This window comes from Lepisosteus platostomus, chromosome 27, assembly GCF_059453375.1.
Source record: "Lepisosteus platostomus isolate fLepPlt1 chromosome 27, fLepPlt1.hap1, whole genome shotgun sequence".
NCBI classification, from domain to species: Eukaryota; Metazoa; Chordata; class Actinopteri; order Semionotiformes; family Lepisosteidae; genus Lepisosteus; species Lepisosteus platostomus.
Genome location: NC_142637.1, coordinates 4,226,344 through 4,241,056, shown reverse-complemented (window position 1 = coordinate 4,241,056; position 14,713 = coordinate 4,226,344). Strand labels below are relative to the sequence as shown.

At 47.7% G+C, this 14,713-nt stretch overlaps 1 protein-coding gene across 3 annotated transcripts in view; it reads left to right on the top strand.

Annotated features, from left to right (window-relative positions):
* The window catches only part of abca7 (ATP binding cassette subfamily A member 7), a 35,166-nt gene that overhangs the window by 18,047 nt on the left and 2,406 nt on the right, over nt 1-14,713 (top strand). The window contains exons 23-49 of one of the 3 annotated variants that reach the window (XM_088622568.1): nt 14-237; nt 499-568; nt 868-1,070; nt 1,407-1,521; nt 1,635-1,658; nt 2,242-2,387; nt 2,499-2,623; nt 2,815-2,907; nt 3,290-3,500; nt 3,961-4,055; nt 4,346-4,378; nt 4,713-4,818; nt 5,336-5,410; nt 5,786-5,955; nt 6,252-6,429; nt 6,652-6,767; nt 7,060-7,204; nt 8,226-8,349; nt 8,762-8,891; nt 9,608-9,728; nt 10,162-10,224; nt 10,670-10,776; nt 11,715-11,856; nt 11,993-12,127; nt 12,232-12,335; nt 12,579-12,671; nt 13,223-13,466. In XM_088622568.1, coding sequence (XP_088478694.1) covers nt 14-237; nt 499-568; nt 868-1,070; nt 1,407-1,521; nt 1,635-1,658; nt 2,242-2,387; nt 2,499-2,623; nt 2,815-2,907; nt 3,290-3,500; nt 3,961-4,055; nt 4,346-4,378; nt 4,713-4,818; nt 5,336-5,410; nt 5,786-5,955; nt 6,252-6,429; nt 6,652-6,767; nt 7,060-7,204; nt 8,226-8,349; nt 8,762-8,891; nt 9,608-9,728; nt 10,162-10,224; nt 10,670-10,776; nt 11,715-11,856; nt 11,993-12,127; nt 12,232-12,335; nt 12,579-12,671; nt 13,223-13,466 — 3,392 coding nt within the window. Of the gene's footprint in view, nt 1-13; nt 238-498; nt 569-867; nt 1,071-1,406; nt 1,522-1,634; nt 1,659-2,241; nt 2,388-2,498; nt 2,624-2,814; nt 2,908-3,289; nt 3,501-3,960; nt 4,056-4,345; nt 4,379-4,712; nt 4,819-5,335; nt 5,411-5,785; nt 5,956-6,251; nt 6,430-6,651; nt 6,768-7,059; nt 7,205-8,225; nt 8,350-8,761; nt 8,892-9,607; nt 9,729-10,138; nt 10,225-10,669; nt 10,777-11,714; nt 11,857-11,992; nt 12,128-12,231; nt 12,336-12,578; nt 12,672-13,222; nt 13,467-14,713 lie in introns of those variants that run through there. The other 2 variants (XM_088622569.1, XM_088622570.1) reach the window with 2 other exon arrangements.

Sequence of the window (14,713 nt, the reverse complement as noted above, 5' to 3'; positions counted from 1 at the left end):
TTGCTCTCTCCAGACCGCACCATCATCCTGTCCACACACTACATGGACGAGGCGGACCTGCTGGGCGACCGGATCGCCATCATCTCCCAGGGCCGGCTCTGCTGCTGCGGCTCCTCCCTCTTCCTCAAGACCCGCCTGGGCACCGGCTACTACCTCACTGTCGTCAAGAGGGAAGCCAGCAGCGTGCCCCCCAGCAGCGCCAGCGCGGGCACCCTCTCCCTAGCCACAGCCAGGAATGTAAGTCACGCCCTGACGTTTTTAATGCAAAACACAAAGACGCGTTCAGTAAACATTCTCTACCTTGCTTGAACCTTTTACGGGGGGGAAAAATGATCTGAAACGCCATTTATTTCTGAGCTTTAGAGAAGGTCGCAAACTACTTCATGACTGTGTGTTTGGAGCATTATTGATTTGTTTTACTCAGATTTTAGTGTCTTCCACTGAACCTTTCTCTTGGTCTTTATTTGAGGCAGTGGCATGTTCTCTCCTTGTTTGCAGGACAGCGACTCTGCCAGGAGCTATGACACGGGTCTGGGCAGTGAGCAGTGCAGCGAGATCAGCACCACAGGTGAGTCTCGGGGGCAGGGCCAGTATGTCACCAGGTGTGCGACGGACACAACTGCTCCTGGGCCCTGCCTTCTTTAAGAGGGCAGTAACAAGGTAAGGGGAGCAATCTCTAGATTGGCACACCCCCAGAAAACAATAATTAGACCAGAAGGAGCTCCCACCACTCCCTCATACTGCACGTTTGCCCGTGCAAATATAGCGTTCACTGTGCTAGGGTGCTCAGTAGAGATTGCAACGGTCATGGCTTGCCTCTTCAGTGTGCGCCAGTCTGTGGCCGAACACGATCCTCTTTACCCCCAGATGTGCCGGGGCTGTTGGCCTTCTTAAGGCAGTACGTGGCGAAGGCACGGCTGGTGGAGGATGTGGGCAGGGAGGTGGTGATCAACGTGCCACATTCAGCGGCGCAGGATGGCAGCCTGGCGCTACTCCTGGCGGAGCTGGATGGGCGGCTGTCCGAGCTAGGCGTGGGAAGCTATGGGATCTCGGACACCACGCTGGAGGAGGTAAAGGGAGTGGTAGAGCAAGAACACCTGATTGATTAATTGAGGTTGAGCAAATCGGTCCATATACTTAGTTGTGGCCATGTGTCTATTTCTGTTACATTAGACAAACATTTCAATGATGTTGTCTACTTCATCAGAGTTTTGAACCTTTGAAATCTCCTATCTCTTCTTGGCCTTTTAATTTCAGTTTAGACAGGTCATCTGTCTTAACATGAGACTTCGTCCCTGTCTCTAACTTAATATATACCAGTGAGAGATCAAATATAGCTGTGAATCCCGTCATATCTTTTGTTTTTGTTTTCTTTCACTGAGCCAGTCTGCGTCTTGTGTGTGCAGATCTTCCTGAAGGTGGCGGAGGAGACAGGCGTGGATGCTGTCCCAGCTGATAAACAGGAGGAACCTCCTTATCCCCAGCAGCAGGCTGACCCTGCTGACACCGACCCAGAGATAGGTAATACCCCTGCTCCTTCCCCTGCGCCAGCAGTCTGGCTGTGCTGCTCTGCGTGTGTCTGCCTGTTTTTAACTTGGCTGTCTCTTTCTGTCTTAACACTACGCTGCTACCAGGAAAGAAACAGCCCCGCAAACCAGGTACCCCCTTCGTGTATGGCAACATTGTCTCTGTCTACAAAATAGCCACTGCAGAACACACACTTTTACCTGCATCTAGAGAAATCAGTTGTCAGTACTCCATTTCTGACCATTTCACTCTAACTCAGTGTGAGCGCAAATGATCCGCTTTTTTGTGTTAATTGAAGTGCTTCATAGTGCTTCATTGATATTGAAGAAACTCGGTGCCTATCTGCATGGTTTATGGCCTCCTTGCCTTTTTGTTTTGGCTTCCTGCTGTAAATGTATTGGAGATACACCAATACATCCTTGGGCCACGTTCAATAACAAATGCAGCTAGAAGAGGAGAATTTCTGAAAGTTAGTTGAGAATGGGTATCTCACCTGGCGAAGATTAAATAAGGTCACAGAGACGGTGATCTGGACAGGCCCAGAAAATTCGTTCAGAAAACCAGCTTCTGAATAAACCCTGGGACAAGCCGTGACCTCACTGAGCTGTGCAGGGCAGGGACGCGCCGTGACTTGGGAATGCTGGGGGAAAACGAAGACCTGCCCGGTCTGCGGTGTAAGACTGGCTTCCAGCTGACCCTGCTCCCGCTCCCCAGAGCCCCTGGAGACAGACCTGCTGAGTGGGGACGGGAGGGGCTCGGCGCCCCTGTCCGGCTGGAGCCTGACCAGGCAGCAGCTGCGGGCCCTGTTCGTCAAGAGGTGGCTGTACGCCCGCCGGAGTCGGAGGGGCTTCTTCGCCCAGGTGAGCGCTGGCCGGGGGGCGACGCGTTGTCGCGAGCACAGTCGAGATCTCACCCTGGTTCATCTTGGGGGGGAGAGAGATGCTGACTTTTGACGGCTGCCTCTTTTCCAGATTGTCCTTCCTGCAGTGTTTGTTTTCATCGCCCTGCTCTTCAGCCTCATTGTACCTCCTTTTGGGAAATACCCTGCCCTGGAGTTGGAGCCATGGATGTATGGAGAGCAATACACATTCTTTAGGTAGGGCCCTGTTTCTCCACATCCTTGCTCACTCCCTTATTTACAGACTCCATGCTGCCTCTCTCAGTTCCTTTACTCTTTCTTCCCTTTGACCTCCAGTTTTCCCCCTTCACCTTTCCTCTCACACGTTCTCCTGGGCTGGTATCCCGCGGAGACCTGCTTTCCTCACTGCATCGCTCTTGTCTTTCCAGCGACGATGCCCCAGGCGACCCTGCCAGTCAGAACCTGCTCCGCGCTCTGTTAGACGAGCCTGGATTCGGTACTAAGTGCATGGCAAAGACCGGGTGAGACTGCCGTCCCAGCCTCCCTCTGGGAGACCAATCCTGCATGCTGCTCTCCACCTCTGTAAAACTGTGATCCTGAGACCACCTTTTAGCAGCCGTAACTTTTAAATCTGGTTTTCCACTGCAGGCACTTTTGCTGCACTGCTAATCAATACTGGGAAGTTGAAAGGGTGCTCCAAGTTGGGGTGGGAGGAGATCTTTTTGGAGCAGTCAATCCACACTTTTTGGTGTGTGACAAGTATTGGCCGGATTTTATTTCCTGTACTCGCCCGGCAGTACTGGGTAAGCCGCAAGACAGGCGGGGAGTTTGACAGTGCGTTCGGAAGGAGGCGGTGAGAACGGAGAACCGAGAGGTGAGAAGGATTTTCCTTGTCCTGTCCAGTGTCGGGAACGCCTCGGGTCCGGAGGCTCAGTGCACGAATGGAGGCACGGAATTTCGAATGCCAGCGGTGCCCCCGGCTGTCATGGAGCTGATCAGCAACGGCAACTGGACTTCGGATCGGCCCTCGCCCGGCTGCCAGTGCAGCTCGGAGGAGATCCGCAGGATGCTACCCGAGTGCCCAGAGGGAGCTGGTGGGCTGCCTCCTCCACAGGTCATTGACTGACACGCACACTCCGCACCTGTGCCAGACCCCAGAGAGGTCCATTGCATTTGAATGTCCACACTCTCTTGGCTAATACCTCCTCTTGGTTGTTCCCTTTCTTGTCTTCTGAATGTGTGGGTAGTTTTGTAGTTTATTTTGATCCCCAGTTTGAATTCCTTTCTAGAGCAATGAATCCCATTAATTAGGAGTAGAGACCATTATTAATAATTCATTAGGTAACTAGTAGTAGAAACAATTCGCTGTGCATTAAAGAAGATTGAAAATTTGATCAATCATCTTAAGCTTATATACTGTAGATGGCTAGTGAAGATTTTTCAAATGGCTCTTTTCTTGTAAAGAGTCAACATGTCTGCTAAATTGGAAAATACTTAAAACAATACTGGAATCCAAATTTGCCCAGGCACCCTGTGAAAAAACATCTCGATGCTCTCTCTTCATTTTATTCCAGGTCAAAAGAATGACTGGAGACATCTTGCAGAATCTGACTGGGCGTAATCTGTCCGACTACCTGGTCAAGACTTATTCCCAGATTCTCAGCAAGAGGTGAACAACATCTAAACCTGCTCACGTTTGTTGATAATGTTTTCAGATGGTCTCCAAAGTGCAGTTATCTTGAACAAACGTACTTTCATTCTCAATAGCATGATAGGAACTTTAGAGAACCCAGAGTGCCCTTCTCCAGCTGCCCAACACACCTGACCATCAGAATATCTCAGGATACTGTCACAGGACATTGAAATACCCCTCATTTTTATTTCTGTATCTATCTCGATGAACTTTGTCCTGGTGGTCTCTCTCTTCACAAGTGCTTTCTTGCTCTCTTTCCATTCCAGCCTGAAGACTAAGAAGTGGGTTAATGAGTTCAGGTGAGTGGTACTGGAGGACGAAAGCCTGTAACAAAAATGATTGCTTATACCTCTACAGTTATTGGATCAACAGTTATCTTACCTTGGTGTGAACCCCGGACCTTCTAGTAAAGGAGAACTGGCATGTTTTCTGCCTGGTGCTGCTAAAGAGTGTTGTCGTGTTAAGTTCAGGCTCTTATTTAACCTACCTGCTGTCTTGGGCTGAGTGAAGCTGCAGTATCTATAGAACTGAGAGATGTGCAGCTGTAGAGAAGAATGGAGATGGAGGATGTGCTGTGGTGGGCTTACAGTGAAGGAGCAATAACTGTCCATGTTGCGTCTTTGTGCCCGTCAGGTACGGGGGTTTCTCTGTGGGTGCCCGCAGCTCTCAGGTCCTACCTTCAGGCCAGCAGGTCAAGCAGATGGTTCTGGCAATAAGAACACGGTTCAGAGTGGACAAGGTAGCAACCGTCTGTAGTTGTAGAATTTTCTTTTATTGCCATTTACCATTCTTCGGCGGGACTGTGGCTAAGGATCTGTGCTTGTGGCTGTAAGGTTGCCGATTTTAAATCCCACGTCCGGCAGAGGAATCCTACTCTGTTGGGCCCCTGAGCAAGGCCCTTAACCCCAGCTACTCCAGGGGCGCCGTATAAATGGCTGACCCTACACTCTGACCCTAAGCTTCTCTCTCCCCGTCTGTGTGCCTATGTGTCTCATGGAGAGCAAGTTGGGGTATGCGAAAAGACAAATTCCTAATGCAAGAAATTGTATGCGGCCAATAAAGTGATCTTATCTTAACTGTAGCTGACTGCATGGAGCAATGCAGTGTGGTTAATGCAGTATGTTTGAATGTGTTATAAGTTTAGTTTATAAAGGAATAAATAGTAGATGGCTTTAGGATGTCTGAGAAAGATGCACATCTAAGTGGCTTAAGTGTTTGCCTCTTATCCTGAACATCCTTAACCCTTTTCTCTCCAGAATGGCTCCCTGGACAGGCTGCTGGAGAGATTGCCAGGGTTTGTTAGCAGGCTGAGTTCCCAGAACAATGTCAAGGTGAGAAAGGAACAAGACAAGTACTGGATGTGGATTTGCACATCGAATGAGACAGCGCAGACATGCAGCTTTTAAAGCATTGAGTAGATTTACATACTGAAATTGCTTCAGTTTTGATTAGCATTTCTCTTAAAATGTCTACACATCTTCTAACCTTTACACTTAAATGCAGAGAAATCTATGATGGCAAGTCAACAATTCTAAGAACAGACTCTTACCAGTTTGACTTCTGTTCATTCAGTTCGTTGCAAGTGCACATTTTCCCCAGTATTGAACTGTTTTGAACATCTTGGGCAGCAGAGGGAAGTAAAGAGGTTGTTATTTGCGGGACGTGTTTGTGAATGTGTTTTGCAGATACATGTTCTCTTTCTCCAGGTGTGGTTCAATAACAAGGGCTGGCACGCCATGGCATCCTTCCTCAACATCATGAGCAACGGCCTCCTGCGTGCCAGCCTCCCTCCGGGCCCCGAGAGACAGCGGCATGGCATTACGGCTTTCAACCACCCGGTCAACCTCACCAAGGAGCAGCTGACCGAAGTGGCACTGTGAGGACCCTGCATGGATTTTACCACCTGCTGCAGGGACTCGATGACATGATCCTGCAGAGTTCTTACAGACCAGATCCAAACTGCCTGCAGTAGTTCTTCCACTCTTAAAAATACTGGATTTCATTACTAGAGGAGTCAGAAATCATAGCATTTGTGGTGGTTCAAGGTGTCCTTCCTTGATCACTGATAACTGTTTGGCGTCGTCAGGAGGTGACTTTTTAACAGATGCTTGTTGAGTTGGCAGATGCGCTTCAACTGACATCACATGTCTTCCTCTTCCTGTTTCCTGACAGTATGGCCACCTCAGTCGACGTGCTGGTGTCCATCTGCGTGATCTTCGCCATGTCCTTTGTGCCGGCCAGCTTTGTGCTCTTCCTCATCGAGGAGCGGGTCAGCAAAGCCAAGCACCTGCAGTTTGTGAGCGGCGTGAAACCCATCGTCTACTGGCTCGCCAACTTCACCTGGGACATGGTGATTACCTGGCGCTTCCTGCCCAGAACCTCAGTGTAAAATCTTTGAGTAGTTCAACTTCATTCATCATCAGTGCATATTGCAGGCATCAGCCAACACTAATCATCTTTCCATGCTTACTTCCTTTGACGTAGCTTGGATAGCTTTTCTAAGGCCTTTTTAATGGCTTAGCTTAGGATGTTTGTACATTTCATGTTTCTGATGTCTCCTGTCTCCCTGCAGTGTAACTATACGGTACCTGCCACCATGGTGGTGCTGATCTTCCTGTGCTTCCAACAGCAGTCCTACGTCTCCCCTACAAACCTGCCCGCCCTAGTGCTGCTGCTCCTGCTGTATGGGTAAGAGCTCCAGGGCAAGCTTGGGCAGGTGCTATGTCTCTTTGTGCGGGCGTTTCCCAATCTTGGCCCTGTTGGCCCACTGATATCCCAGGGTTAATTATCCTGACATGACTGGTTTCAAAAGGGTTTTGAATTCTATGAATTGCAATATTTTCTTCAGAGATTGGGGAGAAAAAAAGTTTGAAGGAAAAGAAAAGGGAGTCCTGCAACATATAGGTGTTTTGAAGGCAGTCTATTTTTTGAGTTACAGTGATCTGATGTATGTGCCCCTCTCTCTCTCTGTCCCTGGCAGCTGGTCCATCACCCCCCTCATGTACCCAGCCTCTTTCCTCTTCAGCGTGCCCAGCACAGCCTATGTGGTGCTCACCTCCCTCAACCTCTTCATTGGCATCAATGGCAGTGTGGCCACCTTCGTCCTGGAGCTATTCACAGACCAGGTGCACCACCTCCCCTCAGAGTAACACCAGCCTCTGCAGTAGTCAGTGCTAAGCATATACTGGTAGCTGCAGCCAGTCTGGCGAGGAACTGAGAAGGGCTGCGTCATGCCAGCTCATAGAGACGCATGATCATATGGGAAAGGGTCTAAATGTCAGGAGGCTGCTCGACTCAGCGTGGTTACTGCATGTTTCTGTTAGCTCATCAGTCAGAGGATCTCATCCAAGGGTTTCTTCAGGGATCCCTAGACATTTGCTTCAGCAGTATAGATGGGTAACTTGTCCCAAAACCCTCTGCTTGCCTGGTCCTGGTCAGACTTTTAAGAATTTTAGAAACATTCATACCCAGATGCGTCTCCCAGTTTCTTTGTAGGAGTAAGCCTACTGTTTCAGACTTTACTGTGTGAATTATACGATTTTTTTCCATCCTATCATTCTATTTAAGAAATATAATGATCTACTGGGAGCAATTAAACTCTTTGAATTTAAAATGACTTTTGTTTTGTTTCAGCTGGGACTGATTGTTTACTACAAAACTACTTTTCAAGCTTTTAGGAGAACTTTTATACATATCGCAATTCTGTCTCTGAGCCTTGCGTAGTCAATGAATGTAATCATGCTGCCACTTTGAGTTCTTCCCTGCTGTTGCATGAGGAACGTTCACTTTGGGCCCCCTAATTTAAAAAAAAACTAAGCAGTATGAAGGAGAAGTCATTTAAAGCAAATCAAGCCATGGTCTTCTTTTTGTGTTGCGGCTATTCAGATTTGTCAGCTTTGGCAGTAAAAATGTGCTCATTTTTTATAATTATACACTTTATTACAATGCCTTCTGGGTTTTTACAGTTTAACATTAAAACCCAATGTTCTCTGCTGTTTGTTTGAGATCAGGAAGAAGAGCACTTTATCCTCAATGCCCAGAGTTCTCTGCTGATTTCTTCTTGCCAGCAGCTTGTTAAAGGAAGAAGAAACTGAAATCGCAGTCTTTGCTGAATCTGTTGTTCCTGCCTCCTTCTCTCCAATGCAGACACTGAATGACGTCAATAGGATTCTGAAGAAGGTCTTCCTCATCTTCCCACACTTCTGCTTGGGCCGCGGGCTCATTGACATGGCCAAGAATCAGGCCATGGCAGACGCCTTTCAGCGCCTGGGTAAGGGGCCCTGCTTCTCCCTGCACGTCATTCCTCGGGGAGGAGGGCCGTCCTTAAATATTGTGTATCTTCATGCAAGGCCAGGGGAAAAATCTCATTCATCTGAAAGCAAAGTACTCTACTGTGCTGGCACTGCCCACATCTGCCAGCACATCTGTTCTGGCCTTTCAGTTCTGAGTCCCACAGCACTGCTCTTCCTGAGTAGAGACGCTGAATATCCCATGAAGGAAGCACTCAATATTTAAAGTTGGGTTGCAGAGCTCTACTTTAAGAAATGGACTGAGAAGGTTTTTCTGTTGAGTGGCTAACAAGATGGGTTAAACGGCTGTCTCTTGTTTGGAACCTTTGTTATTCCATATTATCGGGATTCTATAAGAGCACGTAGAGAGCCATATCCTTTCTCTCTGCTCAGGAGCGAAACAGACCTTGTCCCCACTGTCCTGGGACTTTGTTGGGAAGAACGTGTTTGCTATGGCAGTGCAGGGAGCGGTGTTCTTCCTCTTCACCCTGCTGCTGCAGTACAAGTTCTTCATCAGCTTCCGGTATGGTAACAAGGCGCCGCCGGACCACCCTGTGCTTGGCATGTTCCAGCCCACAATAATGGTCATCTTCTAGCTCGGGAACAAGTAAAGGTGTATTTCACGCTGAAGAGAAAAGAGTCGCAACGTTTTGGCTGTGAAGAAATGTTGTCTCTTTTCTTTTCAGCATGGAAAAAAAAAACTTTATTTGTTCCTTTGGAGCCTACACATGCTGACGTAGCTACCTACTTGACATTCTAGTTTATGTGAAATGAGTAAGAAAAGCACATCGCATTTCTTCACCGCTGCAGCGGTGTGCGCTTTGGACACGGATATAATTGCCATGTCACATGAAGCACAGTAAAGCTAAATTTTAAGATGAGGTTTTATGGATTAATTTTTGAAAACAACTAAAAGAACATTTGACCAACCTGATTTGCCCACCTTTGTGATCTAATTTTGTATATGAATAATTAGATAATTAAGAATTGTTTTTGCTTCTCAAAATTTCTAAGAGTAATTATTCTTAAACGATCAGGTGTTTTGTTGTGTAGGTGTTGTATGCTTGTGCTTGCAACTAGAAGACTGATTTCCTCCACTTTAGGCCTAAAAGTAAAATCAAGCTGTTTGTTGCTTAACGTCCTGCTGGACATACGGGACATGTTCCGGTGTTCGATGATAATCTGCACAGTTACATGGTTGTTTGCGTTAAGGCCAGGAGTGTCCATTTCGCCCTTCAGGCCATTCGTGGGCTCTCTGCCTCCCCTGGGCCCAGAGGATGAGGATGTAGCCAAGGAGAGAGCGCGAGTGAGCAGTGGGAGGCCCAGTGGTGACATCCTGGTTCTGAAGGAGCTGAGCAAGGTGAGTGAGGGGGATCAGGAAGGGAAGAGGCTTCAGGAGGGAGAGACGGCATCAAGGGAGGCTTTTGATAAGTTGCAAGAAGAAGGATTTGTAGAAGGACAGATAAATAGATACATGTGAGGGAGATGGATTGTTTGAGTAGTGAGCTGGGTGATCAGACTCGTGAAGGAAATGACAGGGTTGTAGGAGAGCGAGAGAAGCCGCCATCAAGCCCTCCTCGTACTTCAGCATCCTCCTGCAAGTCTTGCTTGTGGTTGGAGTCGACCAAAAAGCTTTTTAATTTGTTTTTAGTGTTCTCACTGAGATCCATCTGCTTCTTTTCTGCTTTTCAATGCGGTTGCTTTCTCTTGCAGTAGCTTAGCTTCCTAAGATGTTCTTAAGCGCTTCCTTCTTAATGTTAAATCTAGCAGGCTCTGATGCCTTGTTTGTGCAGGTGTACAGGCAACGCAAGACTCCTGCCGTGGATCGTCTGTGTCTGGGGATCCCTCGAGGGGAGGTAAGAGAGAGCGCTTCTGTTACAGTCCTGACCCTGCATACTGTACGTGGAACACTCACAGCCCCACTGCATGTGCTCAACTCTATTGATAACCTATTCAATATGCTATGTGGTGCAAGAGCCTAGTGTCTTTGCACGGAATAAGAGCCCTGTGCAGTTTTATCGAAGTATACACTGTCCTTTAACGTAACAGCACAGTGCACCTATGAAACAGTGGTACTGTGTGGTTACACAGAAGCACCACACATTCCAGCTACATAGAACAGTCAGACCATGGCATACAGACAAAGTGCACTTACAGAGCAGCACTTACTTGCCCTTGCTCAAGTGCACTGTATAAGCGGACAAGTGTAAGAGATGCACTGACATACATTTAAGGCCGCCCATGGAAAGTATACAGGGTGTGGAAAGTTGGCTTGACCTTTTGCCTGTCTTTGTCTGATAGTGCTTTGGGTTGCTGGGTGTCAACGGTGCTGGGAAGACTTCCACATTCCGGATGCTGACAGGAGATACCTCCATCACCAGAGGAGAGGCTTTCCTCAGTGGATACAGGTAAGCAGAACCCGCCTTGCCTACACCTTCTGTCCACGAGCTATTGGGATCAGATCTGTGAAAAACCCTTCACCATCCCCGGAGGTTCATGTTCATCATGTTGTAGTATTATATACCGGTAGATTAAACATACTGTACAGAAGTGAAATCATTATTTCTGCAGCCTGTTTAAAGCGATGTGATAGGCCCCATCCTACAATATATTAGGTGGCTCAAGTTTCATTACTAATTTGCAATGAATCTAAGAAGTATGGTGACTGGAGGCTGTATTGCTGTAAAACGCCAACGCAAATCCAGCCAACACATTGTGAAGTTCTTTTAATACCAAATGTTCCTTTAATCACACCCATGTGAGTGTGTCTCTTAAACCTTCATTTGAGCAACTAATAGATATTCACCCAGTGTGTCCATTTACAGTGGTTAGAGGCAGGTTGGCTGTAATTCCAGTCTTTACTGAAATGCTACAAGAATGTTGTTAATTCTTATAAAGGTTAAGCATCTGAAGTCTTATTAGGTCACGTTCATCTGCAGAAACGCTTCTCTTGGCTTTGGAAGTGTTCTTAGATCTTTTCCTTCTGTTGGATCTTTGTTTTCTGCATTTGACCCCTCTCATTGTTTGCTAGGGATATATTTTGTGGAGTTCAGCCACTGAACATTGCAAAAAATCAAGGAGTTGTTGGTTTCCTTTTCTATCTATATGTGCAGAAATGGAATTATAATTGTACTGCATGTACTGTATATGCACGTACTGTATAGCATGTTGGCTTTTGTTCTTTACTGGTTAATATTTGTGAGCACGGAGCTCATGGGATCTGAAATGTGTCAAATTGCTATGCAATACGAATTCCATTTCCATTCCCTAGTTGGCGTGCTGTTTAGCATTTATTTGAGAACTGGCAGCCTTGAGCCATCTTAACGGTGTGCCCTGTCCCTGGCAGCGTGCTGACCAGCCTGGAGAGGGTGCACCAGTTGATGGGGTACTGTCCACAGTTCGATGCCCTCAGTGACTTGCTGACAGGCAGGGAGCATCTGGAGTTCTATACCCGGTTAAGAGGAGCCCAGGAGGAGATTGTTGCTAAGGTAACAGTAATAACAGGCCTGTATCCCAGACTTCACTGTTTGGAACTTAACCCCTGGATTCAGCTCTTGTCTCTCAGTCAGTGAACAGAAAAAGGCTGGACTGTCAAAGTGTTATGTTCTGTGGCCCATCCTCTAGGTGGCGCAGTGGGGTGTGGCGAAGCTGGGTTTGACGCAGTACGCCGAGCGTCCAGCGGGAGGTTACAGCGGGGGCAACAAGCGCAAGCTCTCTACTGCCATTTCCCTCATCGGAGCGCCCCCTGTTGTCTTCCTGGTTAGTCTGCAGTTGTTGCATTTCTCTGGAATTGCAAACGGTGCCGTTGGACCTTTGCGGAACATGTGCTTGTTGTTACCAGAGTCTCTGCATTTGTTCTGCAGGATGAGCCCACTACTGGCATGGACCCCAAGGCCAGACGTTTTCTCTGGAACTGCATCCTCAGTGTCATAAAAGAGGGCCGCTCGGTCATCCTCACCTCCCACAGGTAGGGGGGGATAGCACTCAACAGCTCAGTGTTTTAGCTAGTGTTTCGCTTTTTTTTGACTCCTGCCAGAGGACAGAGCATTAGTGCTAGTGAGTTCAGAAAATTGCAATGATGTTAATAAACACTTACAGTATTTTTAGTGTTTTTTATTTTACTTAATCAAGATATTTGTACAGAGATGACGAGTTAAGTACAGTGTGTCTGTTTGGTTGATACTGCCGGTGTCTCTTTCGTTCTCCACAGTATGGAGGAGTGTGAGGCTCTCTGCACTCGAATGGCCATCATGGTGAATGGGCGGTTCCGCTGCCTGGGCTCCATCCAGCACCTCAAGAACAGGTAGCACCCGTGGGGATCCTGTGCCTGCCCTGACAAGTGTTGATTAATGACTGGAAGAGGTCGTATGTGTATTAAACAAAGTTCGAGTAGGGAGCTGCATCAGCAGGCGTAGGCTGCAGAGGAACAGCTAAAGGTTTATTCCATTCCCAGGAAGAGAAGAGACTCAATGTTTCAGCTGTGTAGCCTTCTCCAGGTGTGGACCTTCTTCTTCTCTCCTGAAAAAGTCTCCACAGCCTAAACGTTGTGTCTCTTCTCATTCTCCTCTCAGCATGGAAGAAACCTTTATCTGCTTGTGTGTATTAAAAATACAGGAGGAGATAATAAAATGAAGCATGTATTGTAGTCTTGTTCTTTTTATTCACAATGATACAATACGTGTTATTGAGCTCCCACAGCATCTGCACCCTTTGATAGTCCTATAATGCAATTCCTATTGCGAAGTGAGCCAATGGGTTCCCTTTTTTGTTTGGCTCCCTTTTGGCTTCTTTTGAGCAGCCATGTAGCTCCCTGCCTTCCTTTCACTGAAGCCCTGTACCCTGATTGCTGCCCAGGTTCGGCGACGGCTACACCATCGTCCTCCGCCTGTCGGCACCCACCGGCCGGCCCTGCCCCGTGGATCTCTTCATGCGCAGTGCCTTCCTGGGAATCGAGCTGAAGGAGCGCCACCAGAATGTGCTGCAGTACCAGCTGCCCTCCCGTGCCTGCTCTTTGGCACATGTCTTCGCCACGCTGTCCCAGAACTGCCAGCGCCTGGGCATCGGGGACTACTCTGTGTCACAAACCACCCTGGACCAGGTGAGATCCAAGGGCGGGCCAGGGCATCGGGCTGGAACACGGTCAGAGACTGGGTGGGGACGCTTGGTTACTGTAGTTGTCGCCCTGGTATGACTTGAACTCAGCTTGCAAAGGAACAGGCTGTGGAGCCTTCTTTGGGTATGAGGGAGAGAGGGAAAGTAGCGGATAAATAAGACATAGGAGAACGAAGGACCGAGTAGGCAAGAAGGGGTGGAGAGCAAGGAGGAATTGGGCGTGAAGCGGGTGAGAATGAGAGTCCAAACTCGGGGAGAACAGGAGCAGAGGTGTGTAAAGCTGAAATCTGCAAATGAATAGAGAGGATTTAGAAGGAGTTAAGTCTGTTGGTGAGAGAAGCGGGAAGGTGTGGTCCATGTTGGAGGATAATTTTGGTTTGGGATGGCTCTCTACAATAGGAGTTCCGAAAACCCCTCTGTGGGGATGCAGATGGAGAGATCAGAAAGATCGGGGCTGTTAGAGGTGAAATAGGGAACTATCGGATTGGAGAGATCTTTGATCCTTATAGCTCTGACATGTTCCCTGAAGCAGTCTTCTTCCTGTCTAATAAATGTAAACAGCTGGGCATTTTCTAAATGAAAAGAGAGGCCTTGAAAGTGCTTGGTATTGGATATATATTTGCAGGTGATGCAGCCGGTTCTGTTCCAGGGGAAAGCGCCTGATGTGGATGATTGCTGTGAGTGGTTAAGGGAGCTGTGAAAAAGAAGGGTGTGCAGATTAGGTGGTCAGTGATATGAGATGATGAGGTGGTCAGGAAAGAAAATTCCAGTGGAAGGGTCATTTTATAAGATGGAGAAGTTGTAACGGATGTTCCTGGGAATAGAAAGGGTGTTATGGTGGTAGGGAAGTACCAATGGAATGGACCTGTGAGTCCATGAATTCCTGTTTGTGTTGATGATGATCCAAGAGCTGTTTTTGGGTATGGTGAGGGCCCTGTCAATAACTGTTGGGTATCCTCTGTCAATGAAAAAAAGATACCATTTTCAGGGTTTGGTTATGGAAGTCCATGTTGTCACTCCATAGTCATCAGAGTCGGAGGAACTATTAAAAAAGGAAAAGAGCTTTTGGTATGTGTGGAGTGGAAGGAACTATACAGAGATGTAAAGCTGAACTGCTATAACTGCAGGAGGTGAATAATTATGATGTTATGATGTAATCTGTGCTTTAGAAATATGGGATATTGACTTAATGTCCTCGAGAGACAAATTCCAGGGTTGTCTTGATGGCATCGA